At 38.6% G+C, this 17,510-nt stretch overlaps 1 protein-coding gene across 1 annotated transcript in view; it reads left to right on the top strand.

Annotated features, from left to right (window-relative positions):
• Nucleotides 1–2,476: 2,476 nt before the first annotated feature.
• Nucleotides 2,477–17,510, top strand: part of LOC137334173 (transketolase-like) — a 40,752-nt gene continuing 25,718 nt past the window's right edge. The window contains exons 1-5 of the mRNA XM_067998734.1: nt 2,477–2,728; nt 9,680–9,797; nt 11,523–11,636; nt 12,017–12,114; nt 17,302–17,493. Of these exons, the coding sequence (XP_067854835.1) occupies nt 2,622–2,728; nt 9,680–9,797; nt 11,523–11,636; nt 12,017–12,114; nt 17,302–17,493 (629 nt within the window). The 5' untranslated portion in view covers nt 2,477–2,621. The remainder of the gene's footprint in view (nt 2,729–9,679; nt 9,798–11,522; nt 11,637–12,016; nt 12,115–17,301; nt 17,494–17,510) is intronic.

Below are 17,510 nucleotides of genomic sequence, written 5' to 3'. Positions count from 1 at the left end.
ACTCAATGAACAAAAGGATGGGGTACTTACAAGGAAACTTTGTTTTCTTAAAGTTAACTGCAGAGAAGATTGAATCATAGAATTTCTTGCTGGCAGCATACTAAACTGAAGATCTCACATTCTCTGGATTATTAGTTCAGTAACATAACCACAACGGTATGTGGGGGGAAGTTGCAAGTGATGCAGCTTTTGTCTTTCTTGGTGTTACAGGTTGAGGAGCTGGGAAGTGCTGTTGGAGTAAATACCTGGAGAGTTGCAGTAGTGTATGCTATAGATAGTGTATATACTGCAGCTACAATGCACTGGTGGTGGTGGAGGAGGTGGATTTTGGTACCTTCCTGGTCTCTGCCCCCTCTGAATTTTTGAAAATCCTAGCATTAAGGCTCAGCAGGTCTACACAATTCTTTGCTTAGACATACAAATCAAGAAGATTCAAGGTTCAATTCCGTGTTAGCAGCAAGTTAGTTGATATCAGCCAAAGCACAAGTGGCCACAATGCCTGAGTGGAATTGTGTGAGTGTGGCCTTTGGGTAAAGACAAGATTGAGCTCAGCTTTGAAAACACTCCCTCCCCCCACCCACCCACGATCAATTAACCAGTAGGCACTCATCATCAAAGCTCACTTGGACAAGGTACCAGAGGGCGTCAAGCACTCATTGAAATCTACCCAAGTAATACCTAAGAAGTAGATGGGTGGGGGAGAATTGGTGAGAAAAGAGGAAAAACATATTTAAACAAGATAAGTGAGTTCAGCCTACTTTCTATAGCCCTGCTGAACACCAGGTTTTCAAATTTCAAACTGCCTGCAGCAAAGGGCCTTCAGGTATTTAAAAGTGTTCACATTTTCTTCCTTTTTTTCAAATCAAAGGAAAGTCAAGCGGGCAACAAAACTGCAATGGCTCTATGTAATGATGAACAGGTGGAAGAAAACTTGAGGAAAAAAAGCAACAGACAACAATAGAGAAACTGAAATAAAAGATGAACTGAAGGAAGAAATTTTAAATTTAAAAAGGCATTCAAAAAAAAATATCAGTAATTATGTCACTGCACTAGTACAAATTTACCCAAGCAGTTAACACAACTGGTTTTCAGCAGAATTATCAGAGCAGTCCATTGTAATAACTTAGGCTGCGTGAAAACTCCACAGTAGTGTCAATATTCATTTAATTTTGTTCCCCTCTGAAGTGAGGATATTCTTAATATACTTTTTTTTAAAAATGTACATTTTTTTCTCTTGATGTTCTTGTACCACGCCTAGGCTGAAAATTAGGAAGTTCCAGAAATTTCACCATGTCCAAAGCCTTTTATATTCTTTGAAAAAAATTGCAAAATCAAAACTGTTTTCATTTCTTAGAATGTATATGTGAAGAACAGAATACATTATTTAACCCTCAGTACATCTGAAACTGTACAAGTCATGCAATTAATGTTTTGCATAATCCAAGGACCTTTGGTCGCCCCATTGGTTGAAAGATCCTGGACACTGAGCTGTCGCCATTTAGGCTCACAAGTGGCTTGACTCCTCTGCTTGATTGCCAGATTCTCCTTAGAGGAATGCTCTATTCATTGTTTTCTGGATAGATTTATATCCCCGTCTCTCCTGAGAGATTAGATATTACAGGCCATGTTACAGATGTCATGCAAATTTTCTGGCTTACAGCATGATTTCCTTGGGTCGGGTACTTTTAAAGTCAATTTGACGTCACAATCAGGGCAGACTGGCTCCCCTAAACAGCGTGAGATTCTCACGGAAAAAAAGGCGCATCGATCATACAGAGCGATGGAACCATTCAGAGGGACACCCAGAAACTCTCCGATATGACCAGGCTGCCTCTGATCGACGGAGCTGCTCTGGGTTGTTTCCTGTAAATACGATCAACAAGAACAAGAACTTGCATTTATATGGTGCCTTTAACGGAGTAAAACGTCTCAAGGCGTTTCATAGGAGCGTAATCAGATAAAAATCGACACCGAGTCAAAGAATTAGGACAGGTAATCCGAGCGGCTTAGCAGGGAGGGATACCCTACTTGAAAGTCTCCATGTCAGCAAGTGTTTTTAAAAAATCTAAGAGGTTTATTGTGCCACTATTATTTTCTTGTGTGAAAAAGTTGAGTACTTTGAACAGACAGTATCTCCCCAAGACTTTCCTTCCCTTTTACTTGTACATATTAATACTCTTTCAAGACTTCCTTCCCTTTTACTGTACAGACTAATCCTTAATGCCTTTCTGTCTCCTAATTATACCATTATGGCTACAGAATAGAAATATTCTGTTCGCTTTGGCTAACGCTCTTGCGTTATGAAAGTATAAGAATGCTGTAGCTTTAATGCACAGATACATGTGCTGTGCAGTGATGTTTGTAACCACAATTGTGTTGTAATTTGTTGAATGATGCGGCACTTTTGTCTGGTCATGTCAGTCTGGTGGTGGAAACCAATAGGAGCAGGGTTGGCTGATCCGGGCCCCTCCTTGCAACCTCCTCGCCCGCCCGTACACTGACTCTGTTATTTGTAGACTCCACTCAGCGGGGAACAAGAGCTGCCCGTGCCGCTGCTGTTCCCTCAGTATAAACAGTCTCTGCCGAAAAAGGAATCATCCAGCCATCTCCGCCTGCTCGCCATGGCTTGCTACCACAGACCCGACGCCAATACTCTGCAGGCCCTGAAGGACATGGCCAACACGCTGAGGATTCACTCCATCACAGCCACCACCGAGGCCGGATCGGGGTACGTGCCCACCGAAGGGTTAATAAACGTCCTGATTGTGTGAGATCGCTGTCTCTAATCGATGTTTCTTCCCGCAGGCCAACTGAAGCCGGTGGGCGGGAGGCTCATCTGCAGTTTAAAATGTTAATAAAACCGCACAAGTCGCCATGTGTGGAACCTCGGGTACTTTTGAAGTAAAAACAAAATAAACCGCCAAAGTGAGGGGAGGAGGCAATGTCTGAAAACAATATACCAGAAAACGTCGAGTTAAAATGATAATAATGATGAAGTAATAATCTCAAAAAGCTCCCTATTCTGCGGCTTCTTGCCGTGTAAGGCCCGGGCCGAGCCGAGACGCGGCCTGTTTCGTGTGGAGCTGATGGCGGGGCGGGAAGCCGAGCGCTTGCTGATCTGGTTACTTTTAATCCTCTTTTATTAATTTTATTCTTTCTCTCCACCCCTCGCCAGTCTCGAACCCCCTAGGACGCTGGGGATCAGCAGAGCTGTAAATCCAGATCCCGCGTTCGAGACATCGTGATAGTCAACGGAACAAAGTTAATAGGCAGCTTCTAATTATCTGTACATCTGTGCTGTGGATCTGTTCGGTATGAACAGTTGCGATTATAGTAATGATCTTTTGGGAGACCCCCCATTCTCCCCCCACGATGGCTCATTAAATAAATATGCTTCTCGTACGTACTGAACTATACAAACCAGAAAGGTGTCAGGGTCAATCCTTGGCCCTGTGGCGAGTTGCCTAATCTCAGCTAAAGCAGCACGTAGGACGCCGCATTTGGATTTAGCAAGGTGAGTGAGTGGTGGGGAAATCATCCATACCTGCTATCCAGTGACTCCTGCTGGAAGTGTGTATTTGTGTGAAGGCAGGATCCAACTTGAGTCTGATGCTCCCAGCGAATTTGGTAAATTAATTCCCAGTTACACATAATGATGTGATCCTGCCATTTGCCTGCTGCACCTCTACTTTGTTAGTAGTGAGTACAAAAAGAGACCTGGTAAAAACAATTTAAGAAAAGTGCCAGTAGATGTTGAGAGGAGGTTGACTTTCTTCCGCCTTCTTTTGAGTTCTTTGCTTGGTGGTGAGTTTGTGTTGAAAAGAGCAAGAAGAGCCAGTTTAAACAAAATAATTTTTTTGGGTGCTTATGTTTTAACAAGACAATAAATGTGGACTTCATTAAAATTCAAAGATTTAAGTCTAAATGGCAACATGGGAACAGGAGTAGGCATTTAGCCCCTCGAGCCTGTTCTGCCATTCAATGAGATCATGGCTGATCTGTGACCTAACTCCATATACCCGTCTTAGCCTTATATCCCTTAATACCTTTGGTTAACAAAAATCTATCATAGATTTAAAATTAACAATTGAGCTAGCATCAACTGCCATTTGCGGAAGAGAGTTCCAAACTTCTACCACCCTTTGTGTGTAGAAGTGCTTCCTAACTTCACTCCTGAAAGTCCTGGCTCTAATTTTTAGGCAGAATTTTTTTACTCAATTGATCCAATGGTAGAACTTAAAAGTATGATAGAAAATGACAGTAACAGTATAACAGCGCATAGAACATACGAGATCCAGGTTTTGGTTCCCAATGATTCCTGGCTATGAAACTTGGCTGCTTAAGGTGCACCAATTCTTGTTCATCTTCATTGAAACTCATCTTAAAACCTACTTTTCCTCTGTCATTGAAGAGCATGAAATAGTGACAGGATTGCCATATTAGAGAAGAATATTTTGTGATTTAAGTTATTTGAAACATGGAGCTTGCTATCTATCATACAGTATCTCCCTCCCTCCCAGCTTTACAGATTAGGGAGGTCCTAGGTTTGATCCTCAGTCTGTTCATTTGATTATGATTGGGGCACTACAGTTGCCTATGGATTATCTAGGGGAATGTCTGTCAGTGCTATCTAGTGATCACTGCATGTGTGTGGATGAAGGTGAAAACAGGAAAGGCGTCAGCTGTGAAATTTACAACTAAAGGCGTCCTTTAGTTGTAAATTTGGTGAATTAATTTCCAATTACACACAATGTTATAAAATCAGTTCCTTTTCCTAATTTTTGTAATAATAATCATTCAACCTGCATACCCTGAACTAAACTGCATGATTCAAAAATGTATTCTCTGCCAGAAGTTTTAATCTTTTCGAGCCAAAAGTGTGGAATTCTGTCAGTATGAAATTCAAAAAAATGTACCCACATTGGTTTCATGTTTTAAAAATAATATTTCAATAAGAACACAATAGTTACTTTGGGTTTTCTGCAGGAAAAAAAGCATATTTGTGTCCTATTTTGGATGATTGTTTAGACTTTGTTCTTTTTCTGAGGATTCTGCATTAGTTTTTTAAAAAAACCTCTCTCTATCTTGCATCTCCATGCACTTCTTGAACTTGTCAGGTGGTAGTTACACCCTCCCCCATGTGGACATAGGAATTTGTAATGAAAATGTAAAAATAAGGACAGAATACATGGCTTTAAAATTGGGGCTTAATTAAGTTTGTGCACCCTGGTCCAATTGTCTCCCCACCCGAAAACCCCACTTCACCAGAAGATTACACTTAGTCCTCACTCTATTAGAATCTACCAGTCAATCTTTCATATTGTGTGCAACATTACTAAAGATTGACTAGTATATTCTAATATTTACTTTCTTGATTCAGCCAAAGACTTCTTACCCTTTTTTTTTGCCTCCTCTCATAAAGAGCTGGCTGGAACCTAATCCCTTCTATTGACTAGCATACTGCATTGGTATGCAGACCACATTGTTATGATGAAAGGGCTTCGACCTGAAATGTTAAATCTGTTTTTCATTCCACAGATGCTGCCTGACGTGAATATTTCCAGCATTTTCCACTTTTTTATTTGATTTCCAGCATTTGTAGTTTTTTGCTTTATTGTTTTAACTGTGTCTTTTTCCCCCTCTTGGCCATTAGGAAGTTTTGAATATGTGCTTGAACTTGTAGGGCATTAAAGTCTTAGACACTTGCTGCCAGAGTAATATCTGTTAGTGGGGGGGGGGGGTATGCAACATATATTACAACACAAATCATGGTTACTCATTCTGAGCTTTGTAGAGTAAACAGGGAGTAAATAAGCAAAACAGCAGCATTGAAGAGTACAGCTGTGGTAATGCTTTCACTGCACCGGGCAAGCACACCCATAATCTGAAATAAGAACTGCAGTACAATAGTGGCAGGTAAATAGAGTTTCATGAATGGATTTACTAATCTGTAACCACAAGAAATTGATCAAAAAACACTGAATCATACTGCACATTGAAGCATCAAACAACGGAAGTGGGTGGATCCAATCTTGGAACTCAAATCAGTTTTACAAAAACTAATTTAGTGCACTGGGAGCATTGAGGCACTACTGAATTATTTGATATCCTTTTTATAATTTTACTGCAACCAAGAAGGTTAAGCTTTGACCCATATGTGCTTAAGTTAGTGGTTCATTAGGATGGTGAAATGAAGCTTTCCAGACCTATTTCTGCACCTGGAAAAATTTAGATTTATTTTGTACAATCACTTTTTTTTACACAACAGCCGTTTACCGATGAATAAACTGAAGTTGCAGATATTTTTCTGGAGAGCAATAAGTTATTCTTTTGATGTCAACATATACTTTCATACAATTGTGGGTGGAGGAGAAGCCCATCTTCTGTTGGGATTTAAGCAGCTTATTGGTCTTGTTTAGATCTTAACTAAGTTCTAAACCAATAAGCTATCACATCAGGAAGACCAATTAATTTTTCATGGAATTTTGGATTTGCTGCAGAAATCACAGTAAGCTTAATAGAAATGTTTGAACTACACAGGTGCATTTGGAATAGCAGTGAAAATGGCAGAAGTTCTTTCCCATCTTACTTTACATTGATGAAAACTCAAAATTCTGTTTACATTTTAAGTTGGTTTTGCCTAGCCAAAAGAACTTGGCTTATGAAAAACTGTTACTGCTATAAAATGAAGATTATACATCAAAGCCATGTACAGTTTGTAACTTTTATGTTGCAGTTTATTTATTTTTTAGTTTTTCTCATTGCTACTCTAAAAACCCTACCTCTTGTTGGGATACAATTCCATGGATGCTGGCAGCCCCCAGTATCACTACTTATGATATGTGAGTCTCGACAGTGAGCATTGATGGGCGATTTCATTATGGGGGCATCAAAGCCAAGCCCAATCTTCTTCCTGCCCAACTTTTCTAGCAGTGGTTCCAGGATAGTGATCAGAAACAGGAACCCTAGCTGACTGATTTCTGTAGCTGGTCCAGGGTGTTGAGGCCAATTGTAGAGCTGCTACAGTTGAGATCAGCTAACTCAGCACACACCAGACATCAAACCTGGGAGAGTCTCCTCTGTATTGCTTTTATATTGTCTTTACCCTTTGAGCCATTGGAGGAGCACTGATTCATTTTTGTACGTCCCCCCCCCCCCCCCCAATACTGAGAAAACACAGAAGCATGATTCAAGGTGTTATGTACATATCGCCTTAAAGAGGATAGAATAGAAGAAACAAATATATAGAAGGGTTGATGGATACATAATATTGTGAAATAAAGTAACTGTATAAAGGGCTTGTGTTTTCTGCTGCTCATAAAATAGGAAATGTATTAATTTGACCAAACTGAGCACTGTCTTACCATGGAAAATTAAGATAATGCTGCGGAATCAATGTGGACCTAATTTTACGACCTGTAATCCCAAAAGGGGAGTGTCAGAGAAATGAGTAGTCATCCATGCTTTCATATTTAATACAATATTTCACTCTGCTGTTCTTATTACCTATGTACGTACTGTTACAGGTTTAAGTCGCTTTAACAAGCCGCAGGATTTGATGAAACATGGTTAAGTATAGCATGAAAGGATTGCTCAAGATTGGAGCATGTGTACATTAATATTTAACACATGTATGTCTAAGTACTCCAGTTCCCTTTGGGATTTCGTCTGATGGAATTGAGTATGCAAACGAAATGGATTGTGCTCTAACCTGCATGGAAAGTATTTACTAAAAACAACTGTAGTATGCAGTGCTGTTCCAACCTATTAATCTGTTGAAGTGAAATACAAGTTTCTGTTGTATAAGCAAAGAAATAGTTCTACCTATTTAACAAATTAAAATATTGTTCATTAGTTAAGGATTTTTTTTATGACTAGCCAGCATTTCCTTTTATGATACCAGCAAGTGAAAATTTGACAGAGTATATATTAACCCTCATTCTGACCAAGATAATGAAGATTTTTTAGAGAGCTTTGAATTCTAGGTTGAGCTGGTGAGGTAAGCAACCCATAGGAATGCTGAACCTGTGCCTTAAATTAATTCAAATTATTGTATTGTTTCTTGATGGTAAAACTTTATTTTAATTTGTTTAGCTAAAATGTTACAATGTGCCTTGTTCAATCTGCCTTAGTATTTACTTAACATTGTGCTTAAGACAGAGATGAAACAAAAAATTGAGATTTTCTTTATTTTTAAATTTTATTACCTACTGTTAAAAAGGCTTAATTATTTTTATAAATGTGAGGAACACGGTCTACAAATTTATTAGAATTAAATATTCTTATTTGTTGGCATTGATAACATTGAAAGATAGTAAAAATAAAGAAGTGATTTAATGAAGTATGAAAAATTCAAAATAAATCAATTATCATAGAATGATACCGCACAGAAGGAGGCCATTTGGCACATCATGCCTATACCGGCTCTTTGAAAGAGCTATCCAATTAGTCCTCCCCTGCAAATTTTTCCCCTTCAAGTATTTATCCAATTCCCTTTTGAAAGTTATTATTGAATTTGCTTCCACTACCCTTTCAGGCAGTGCCTTTCAGATCATAACAACTCGCTGAGTAAAAATGTTTTCCTCATGTTGCCTCTGGTCCTTTTGCCAATTACCTTAAATCTGTGTCCTCTGATTACTGATCCTCCTGCCACTGGAAACAGTTTCTCCTTATTTACTCTATCAAAACCCTTCATGATTTTGAATACCTCCACCAAATCTCCCCTTAACCTTCTCTGCTCTAAGGAGAACAACCCCGGTTTCTCTAGTTTCTCCATGTAACTGAAGTCCTTCATCCCTGGTATCATTCTAGTAAATCGCCTCTACACCCTCAGTAAGGCCTTGACATCCTTCCTAAAGTGCGGTGCCCAGAATTGGACACAACACTCAATCTGAGGCCTATCTAGTGTTTTATAAAGGTTTAACATAACTTCCTTGCTTTTGTACTCAATGCGTCTATTTGTAAAGCCATGGATCCCATATACCTTTTTAACAGCCTTCTCAACTTGTCCTGCCACCTTTAAAGATTTGTGTATGTGTCTCGCTGTTCATGCACCCCCTTTAAAATTGTACCATTTATTTTATGTTGCCTCACCTCATTTTTCCTTCCAAAATGCATCACTTCACACTTCTCTGCATTAAATTTCATCTGACACGTGTCTGCCCATTTTACCAGTCTGTCCCTATCCTCCTCACTGTTTACTACATAACGAGTTTTGCGTCTTTTGCAAACTTTGACATTATGTCCTGTATACCCATGTCCAGGTTATTTATATATATTAATTAGGATTGTGGTTTGAAGCAGTGGCCTGTATGTTGTTCAGAAAAAAGTGTGTTTTCAGTTCACAATTATTTAATAATTAAGCAGAATTGTGAGCTTGTGATTATATATTCCCAGATTATCCATTGTTGCCAAAAGTACACAAAAATGGATACGACATAGTTTTTAAAACACAATTTTAGTTTCAGGTTCTCATTCATTCCAATAATACAGGTCTCTGAACTGACTACATTATTTAATACAAATTACTGAAATAATATTTTGCAGGAATAATGAATTGAGATTAGACATCCATAGTAACTGCTTCTGAAAGGAAATGCTGCAAAGTTGAACTGACTATCAATACTAAAGCATGAATTGTGTGAAGTGTCAGCATGCTGTTTGTCTGTTTGACTTACAGACACCCTACATCATGCTGCAGTGCAGCCGAGATCATGTCTGTGCTGTTCTTCCACACTATGAAGTACAAAGCACAAGACCCTAAGAACCCCAACAATGATCGCTTTGTACTGTCGAAGGTAAGAATTGGTGCTGTAAACATTACAAATGTGTAAATACATTTTCCCATCATGTTTTATACTAAAAACACCATATTAGGACTTGCTCCATATTTCAGTTTCCAATTTGGCAGGTCAGGAAGACCCATTAAATGTGGAAAAATGTGGAACTGCAGCAAATGCTCAGCAAGAAAACTCATTCAAATGTAATTTTGTGATCTTTGCAATGAATCATGGAGCTAGAAATTTGAAATAACTTTTAACATTATTACATAGGCTTCAATATAGTAATTGTAAGGGTGGAGAAGAGTGTAGTAATGCCAGGTTCTATTGTTGAAAAAATATGCAACTAAGAACCTTTTGAATGAGAAGCATGTATGTAATGACCTGTCTTCACACACATATTCAATATGTTTAAAATAATAGTGAATACATTTGATTACACAACTATTTGTGCTGATTTTCAAAACCAATATAATCTGAGATACAGAATAACCATTCCATTTAAAATCTTTTCAGGGATACATTACACGTGAAATTATTTGTCACCTGAATGGGGAGCAGAACATCGCTGCTCCCCAAACAAAGCCCTGTATAAAGAATTTTTTTCTAACCTCTCTCCTTACTCTTTTATAATCAATCATTTTAAATTGAACACCCCTTGTTACTGACTTCCCCAATCAGAAGAAATTGTCTTTCCCTATTCTCCCTATCAGAAATCCTGCATAATTTTAAAAGCCTCTATTAAAACTCTTGGCCTTCTCTAGTGAAAATAGTCATAATAGCTCTAGTCTTTTCTCATTATCCCTACTGTCATCATAGTGAATCTATGTTGGCCATCCTCTATGACTTTAACGTCCCATGTATAATGTAGTGCACATGGCTGCATAATGTACTCTTAACTGTGGCCTAACCATTGCTTTATCCATTCTTCTTTACTCTTGTGCTCTTGATAGTTACATTATAACTTTAAAAAGTCCATGGGCCCAAAATTCCTGGACTCTTCTACAGTATAAGTCAGGAGAGGGGCTAGAATTTGGGGTGGGACCCAGTTCCGCTAGGTTCCCCCCACCCCTCCTCCTTTTTCACCTGATGATAAAATCTGACTGGTGGTGCTTGTTCCTCCCCCTTCGTTAATGTCAGAAGGGTTGGTGGGATGACATCACCTACCAATTCCACCTCCATTGGCCCCCACACAATAGAGGCAGAACTCTATTGTGCACCCTGGCAGAAGTGGAGCCCACAGTACCAGCCTCCTAATGGCAGTCAATCACAGAGCAATCGTTTGCCATTACGAAAGCAGCTACTATAAAATGGATCTTCTGTTTTTTAAAAAAAAATCTTCCATCTTCAGGCAGAACAGCCTGCTTCCTTGATGGAGTGATGGGATACTGCTCTGAAATTTCTGGCGTACCCTTTGCCTGCCTTCCCCCTCGGCAGGCTGCATGCCCAAGGAGTGCTGAGAATAGTGGGGGCAACCAACCTCCGTTATGCAAATAATTATTTTGGCTGGATTTAGATACCAAGCCAAGGCTGGTGCAGGCTGGTAGCCAGAAGTCTGGAGATGGAACAAGCCTTCAGGAATTCCTGCATTCATGTGTTTTTATGTACTTTCTGATGTCAGCATTATTGCATAGCTGGGCATAAATAAACAATTGATTACTGTACCCATGTCAGAGTTACTTTGTAAAAAGTGCAAGATGCAGTTTTAAGGAGTATGTTTTGAAACTGTTTTCTTGCTTTCAGGGTCATGCAGCTCCAATACTATATGCCGTCTGGGCAGAAGTTGGTTACCTGAATGTGGATCAGTTGCTAACGCTGAGGAAAATGGGTTCAATTCTTGAAGGGCACCCTGTTCCAGTGAGTCTCAATGAAATATCACATTTCATGTACTTTTGGAAGATAGAAAATAAAATCTGAATAACTGAATTGCATAGCTCTGTGCTTTGTTTTGGGGAACAGGAGCAGAGAATATCTCTTCTTCATTTCCCCTGACCCTGACTCTGCATCTGCTGTCGCTGGTGGGGGCCTGCTGTCAAGCCTATTGAAATACTGTTTTCAACCTGCTTTTAGGAAACAAGAAGTCCAAGGAAAAGTGAAAGGAACTGCAGACATAGATTACTGTAGCCATCTTTGGGGGAAGATAAAGATTTATATCAATTTGGCTTCGCTTCTTTCTTGGGTATTGCTTTCTGTATTAACTATTTCCAAGTCACATTTTGCCTATTTTGTTTTTTCAGAAACTAGCTTTTGTTGATGTTGCTACTGGATCCTTGGGACAGGGTCTGGGAGCTGCAGCTGGGATGGCTTATACCGGGAAATACTTTGATAAAGCCAGGTGACCATTTTATATCATTAGATCTCAAAAAAACTAGTCATTGTCTGTTTGTATTGCATTTTATTTTTTAAATGAAATGTATTACGGTGTTAAAATTTTCACAGTCTTGAAATAAATCTTTAGCTTACGCTTTTTAATCCTAATTTATAGCTCCTGTAAAATCATTAATCCACCAGGCTGATCTTTTATTTTTCAAAATTAGGAACAGGGGTAGGACATTCAGCCCCTCGAGCCTGTTCCGCCATTCAGTTGGATTATGGCTGAGCCAAACCTCAACTCCGTTTACCCGCCTTTGATCCAAAACCCTTGATACTCTTACATGACAAAAATCTATCCGTCTCAGTCTTAAAAGTTTCATTTGATCCAGAATCTACTGCATTTTGGCAGGGAGAGTTCCAGATTTCCACTACCCTTTGTGTGAAAAAGTGCTTCCTGATTTTTGCTCCTAAATGGCCAAGCTCTAATTTTAAGCTTATTCCTTCTTGTTTTGGATTCCCCAACCAGAGGAAATAGTTTTTCTGTATCTACCCAATTCATCGATTAGATCATCCCTCAACCTTCTAAACTCGAGAATACGAACAAAGTTTATGCAACCTGTCTGCATAATTCAACCCTTTAACTCCTGGTATCATTCAGGCAAATCTGTGCAGTACTCCCTTCAAGGTCATTACATCTTTCCTGAGGTTCGGTACCCAAAACTGAATGCAGTACTCTAGATGGGGTCCTACCAAGGCTCTGTACAACTGAACCATCACTTCCTAATTTTTGTATTCCAACCCCCTTGAAATAAAGGCCAACATTCCACTAGTCTTTTTGATTATTTTTTGTACCCATGCATTCGTTTTTAGTGATTTGTGTACATGGACACCTAAATCCCTTTGCACCTCCACAGCTCATAGTCTCTCACCACTAAGAAAATATTCTGATTTGTCATTTTCAGATCCGAAATGGATGACCTCACTTTCCCACATTGAATTCTATCTGCCATTGTTTTTCCCACTTACTTAGATTGTCTATGTCTCTTTGTAATGTCCAGCCCGACAACCCTCCGAGAACTCTGATGTTTCTCCAACTCTGGCCTCTTGTGCATTCGCCATTTCCTTCACCCCACCGTTGACGGCAGTGCCTTCAGCTGTTTATGCTGTAAGCTCTGAAATTACCTCCCTAAACCTCTGCCTCTCCACTTCTCTCCCTTTTAAGACGCTCTGTAAAACCTACCTCTTTGATCAAGCTTTTGACCACCTGTCCTAATATCTCCTCCTTTGGTACGGTCTCTGTTTTTGTCTGAATATGCTTATGTAATGTGCCTTGGGACATTTTACTATGTTAAACGTGCAATATAAAGGCAAGTTGTTGTTGTCCTGCTTCCATCTACACAACTTACTGTGCCTTCGAACTTAGTCATCTCAAAACTGGGATATACAACTCTCTATTTTTGCTAATAATCTCTTGTGTGGAACCTTATAAGATTCCTCTGGAAGTGCAGATGGACAACATCCATAGACACTTCCCTATCCACCATGCTAGTGACATCCTCAAAAAATTCAACTAGGTTCATCAGACATGCGTATGCTTTACACATCCATGCTGACTCTCTGATCAGCTCGTACTTGTACTCGTACTCAGTCACTATGCTGATAGATTTCAGTAACTTCCCCATAACTGATGTTAAACTGATGACTGTAATTACCCGGTTTCTCCCTTCCTCTCCTTGAATAATGAAGTGACATTTGCAATTTTCCAATCCAAAAGCACAGTTCCTAAATCTAGATTGCTTTAGAAAATTATGACTAATGCATCTGCAATTTCATCACCAATTTCTTTTAATACTCCAGAGTCGAGACCATCAAGTTCTGTAGATTTGGCCATCTTAAGTCTTATTATTTTTTCCATTGCCATTTTTAAACGTATATTAAATCCACTACGTTCCTCTCCTTGACTTATTTTTAGGTTTCCTTGTACCGCTGGTATTTTGTCCTCTCCCTCCCTGTAAAAACTGATACAAAGTGTGCAGTTACCAAGTCTGCCATTTCCTTATTGTTCATTATAGTCTCGTCTGCATTGGTCTTTAATTGGTCCACATTCCCCTATACCACTCTCTCAATATATTTGTAAAAACTCCAACTTAACTCAGTACCTGCTACTTCTGCCCCATCCTGAGTCCTATTTGTTCCCATGCAGATCCAGTTCAGTGGCCACAATAAAGAATGTGCAGATTGAGTGACCACTGAATGCATAATGACTCCCATTTAGTTGTATTAAATATTAATATGGACCACAAAGTGGTGCTACTTTATAAAGGTGATGGTAAATACAGGTTGAACTCTGCAGGAAACTAATAAGTTTCAAAGCAGTAAAAGAAATGGAAGGTCTTAAGTGATGGCACATGGCCAGCACTGATCCCTCTAAGCTGTGCGCGGCTGTGCAGCGGTTTGTTATATGCCACGCACATCATCTTTCCGTCTGCGCACCAAACCAGTGCTCTCTGGTGGAGCTGCTGCTGACATCACCTCAACTACCAATCACTGCAGCAAGGGTGGGAGTTAAAGTTAGGTTGGATGGGAGCGTTGTACTGCGGATGTTGGCATCTAGTGCGGGTCAGTGGTACAACTCTCCACAAATAGTAAAATAGTATACTGTGTGTAGACAAATAGTGTAAAAGTTTTTATATATAATACATTCCTATCTCTTTATGATCTAACTGGTTTTAGTTTCCAATCAGAAAACTTCAGCACACGCGGTTTCAGTGAAGATTCGTTCAATTAAATTAAAGCTTTTCACCTTTAGTGCGAATTGTGGAGAACTGTTACTTTAGTCTAAAGACAAACATATTTAAGGCATTGGTAGCAAATAACATTGGAGGGAGTCTATGATTTGTGCAATTAACAGTTTTTGGCACCATCCTATTCGACATTAGCTTCTGAAGTAAACTACAAATGAACCCAAATTACCTGGTTTATTTTAGTAATTTATCAATTTCCATGCTTCATATTTACAAATTACGTAATTCTAACAGATCATGTGTAATAGTCATTAAAGATTCTTCTATAATTGTGCTAAAATATACTTTCCATTAGTACATTGTAATCAAAACAATGAAGTTGATTTAAATTGTTTTATACAACTGCTATCCAAAAGCTCTCAGTTGCCCCAAGGATTGTCTCTCTCTATCTTTGTCCGTTGCCTCCCTCAGTTCAGATTCTTCATGACTAAACTGCTCCCTGCTTTACATAGAGGCAGCTAAAATTAATGAGACCTGCAAGATGTACAATTGTAATGCAATAATTTTTTAAACCCTGCAGAGCAGTTAATGGGGGATGGGGGAGCTTTAATTAAACTGTTCCCTATTCCCAAATTCACACTGACTGATTTGACAGCTGTTTTGTATTTGACTCAATTTAACAATTCTGATTGCACACGATTTATTTCTGTTTGAATCAGAGTCATTAAGCTGATTCAACAAAAAGCTGATTGGAATCATTCCCATCAGATAATTTTTAATAAATTATAATGAGATTGGTCGACTCAATCCGAGTGCAACTTAAATTTATATAATTTATGAAGTGGGTTTCTTATCAGCCAATATAACATTAAATTGTTATAATTATCCATTATTTTGTACATTTGTTCTGTTGGTTATATATCCTGAATAATGTTTTCTAATAAAAATGTTCTATTCAAAGTTGTGATTTTTTTTTTAATGGTCGTGCACACAGCCTTTATACCAGTACACAAACCCAAATTCATTCCGCACATGGCCACAAAAAATTAGAGGGAACATTGCTGGCCAGGTGTGGACAGAATGCTTAGGCTGAGAATTGAGCTTGCTGAGAATTTCAGGGAGGGTCAAGGCATGCTAAATTAGGTTGCTCAGGATTTACTTTGAACGGATAAGTGCAAAGAAACAATCTTGCAAGCAACACTTTCAAAATGTTATTGATTAAAAGCCTGCATTTTAATATAAGGCCAAGCACAGTTGACTTTTGTCAGTTTGTAGATATTACCAAATCAGATTAAAGCTCTAGGACTGTCTTTGTTTTATTCTTCTGGAAATTGGCCAGCTTCGGTTAGTAGGTGGGGTCTTGAAATTGGCACAGCAAACACTAGCAGGAAGCAAACTGTTGTGTGTGAGTAACTGCCAAGAAATCCAATCCCTTCCTTAAAAAACTGCTCAGTCATAGTTGTTTTCATTTTTAAAGCAGATATGCTTTCTTCTTGCAACATATCAATTCAGGCTGAGTGGCCATGTACAAGAGACTTTTGCCCTTTGAGGACAAAAGTAGCCTTTTTATCCATTAATTATCACTTGACTGCTGTTTGCATTCAGACTTTAATACTTTATTTATTTAAGCAAAGCAGAGTTAACTCAGCAGCACCATATCTATATTTTGTTCTGATAAATTAAATGCCTAATTTCTACATCAACAAAATAACTAAAATAACTTCAACAGCCAGAGCAGTGTTGTAGCAAAAACTTTTCAGCGAACAAAATGGATCATTTAAAAGAACCAGATATAATGTTTTTCACAGATTACATCCCAAAGTAAAAGAAAATAATGTCTGTAAAATGTTTTATGAAGTGTTGTAAAGAATTGTTTTACTGAAAAGTGCAAGGTGGTTGTTCCCAATATAGCGTGGCAGCATTTTGTGTTAATGGTTAGGACTAGATCTTTGTTTCAGGATTGTAGGTTCATTTAAAATCTAGTGAAATTCAGTGATCTGTGATGTTTGGGTAGTGTGTTTGGTAATTGGTGTCCAGCTTGAATGTTTTAATAAACTTTCCAAGCACAGTTTCAAAAGATGTATCATTTGGGCTGACCTTTTCTACAGTTATCCTACCAGTACAATATGCAGAATAATCAACGAGTTTATCTTTACATTTAGGTGGAAAATTAGGTTCACTATTTTCATTACAAGTAAATAGGATAAATCAAGGTTGATTTCACAATATTGAAAACTGATGTGGAATAAATGTTTCAAATCAAATTTTGGATTTCAATTATTGGTAAATGATCAAAAAGCCGAAAGTAACCTTGAATTCAGATTTATTTAAGACCTTATTTTACTGCCTCTAGTGGCGCTTCACAAAATTATCTCATGGTTTCTCACAATCTGTAAGAAATGCTGAAGTCAGATAAATAATTTCATGTGGAATTATTGATGTTTCTTTTTTCCTGTTCCTTCCAGTTACCGTGTATACTGCCTATTGGGAGATGGAGAATCGTCTGAAGGTTCAGTCTGGGAAGCAATGCAATTTGCTTCTTTCTACAAACTTGACAATTTATTGGCTATTATTGACGTGAACCGCCTGGGTCAAAGTGAACCTGCTCCACTGCAGCACAAAGTTGAAATCTATCGCAAACGTTGCGAAGCTTTTGGGTAAGTTTGCAACTTGG

Source organism: Heptranchias perlo, chromosome 17, assembly GCF_035084215.1.
Source record: "Heptranchias perlo isolate sHepPer1 chromosome 17, sHepPer1.hap1, whole genome shotgun sequence".
Taxonomy (NCBI): domain Eukaryota; kingdom Metazoa; phylum Chordata; class Chondrichthyes; order Hexanchiformes; family Hexanchidae; genus Heptranchias; species Heptranchias perlo.
Note: the sequence above shows the minus strand (reverse complement) of the source record. Positions and strands in the feature narration are given on the sequence as shown.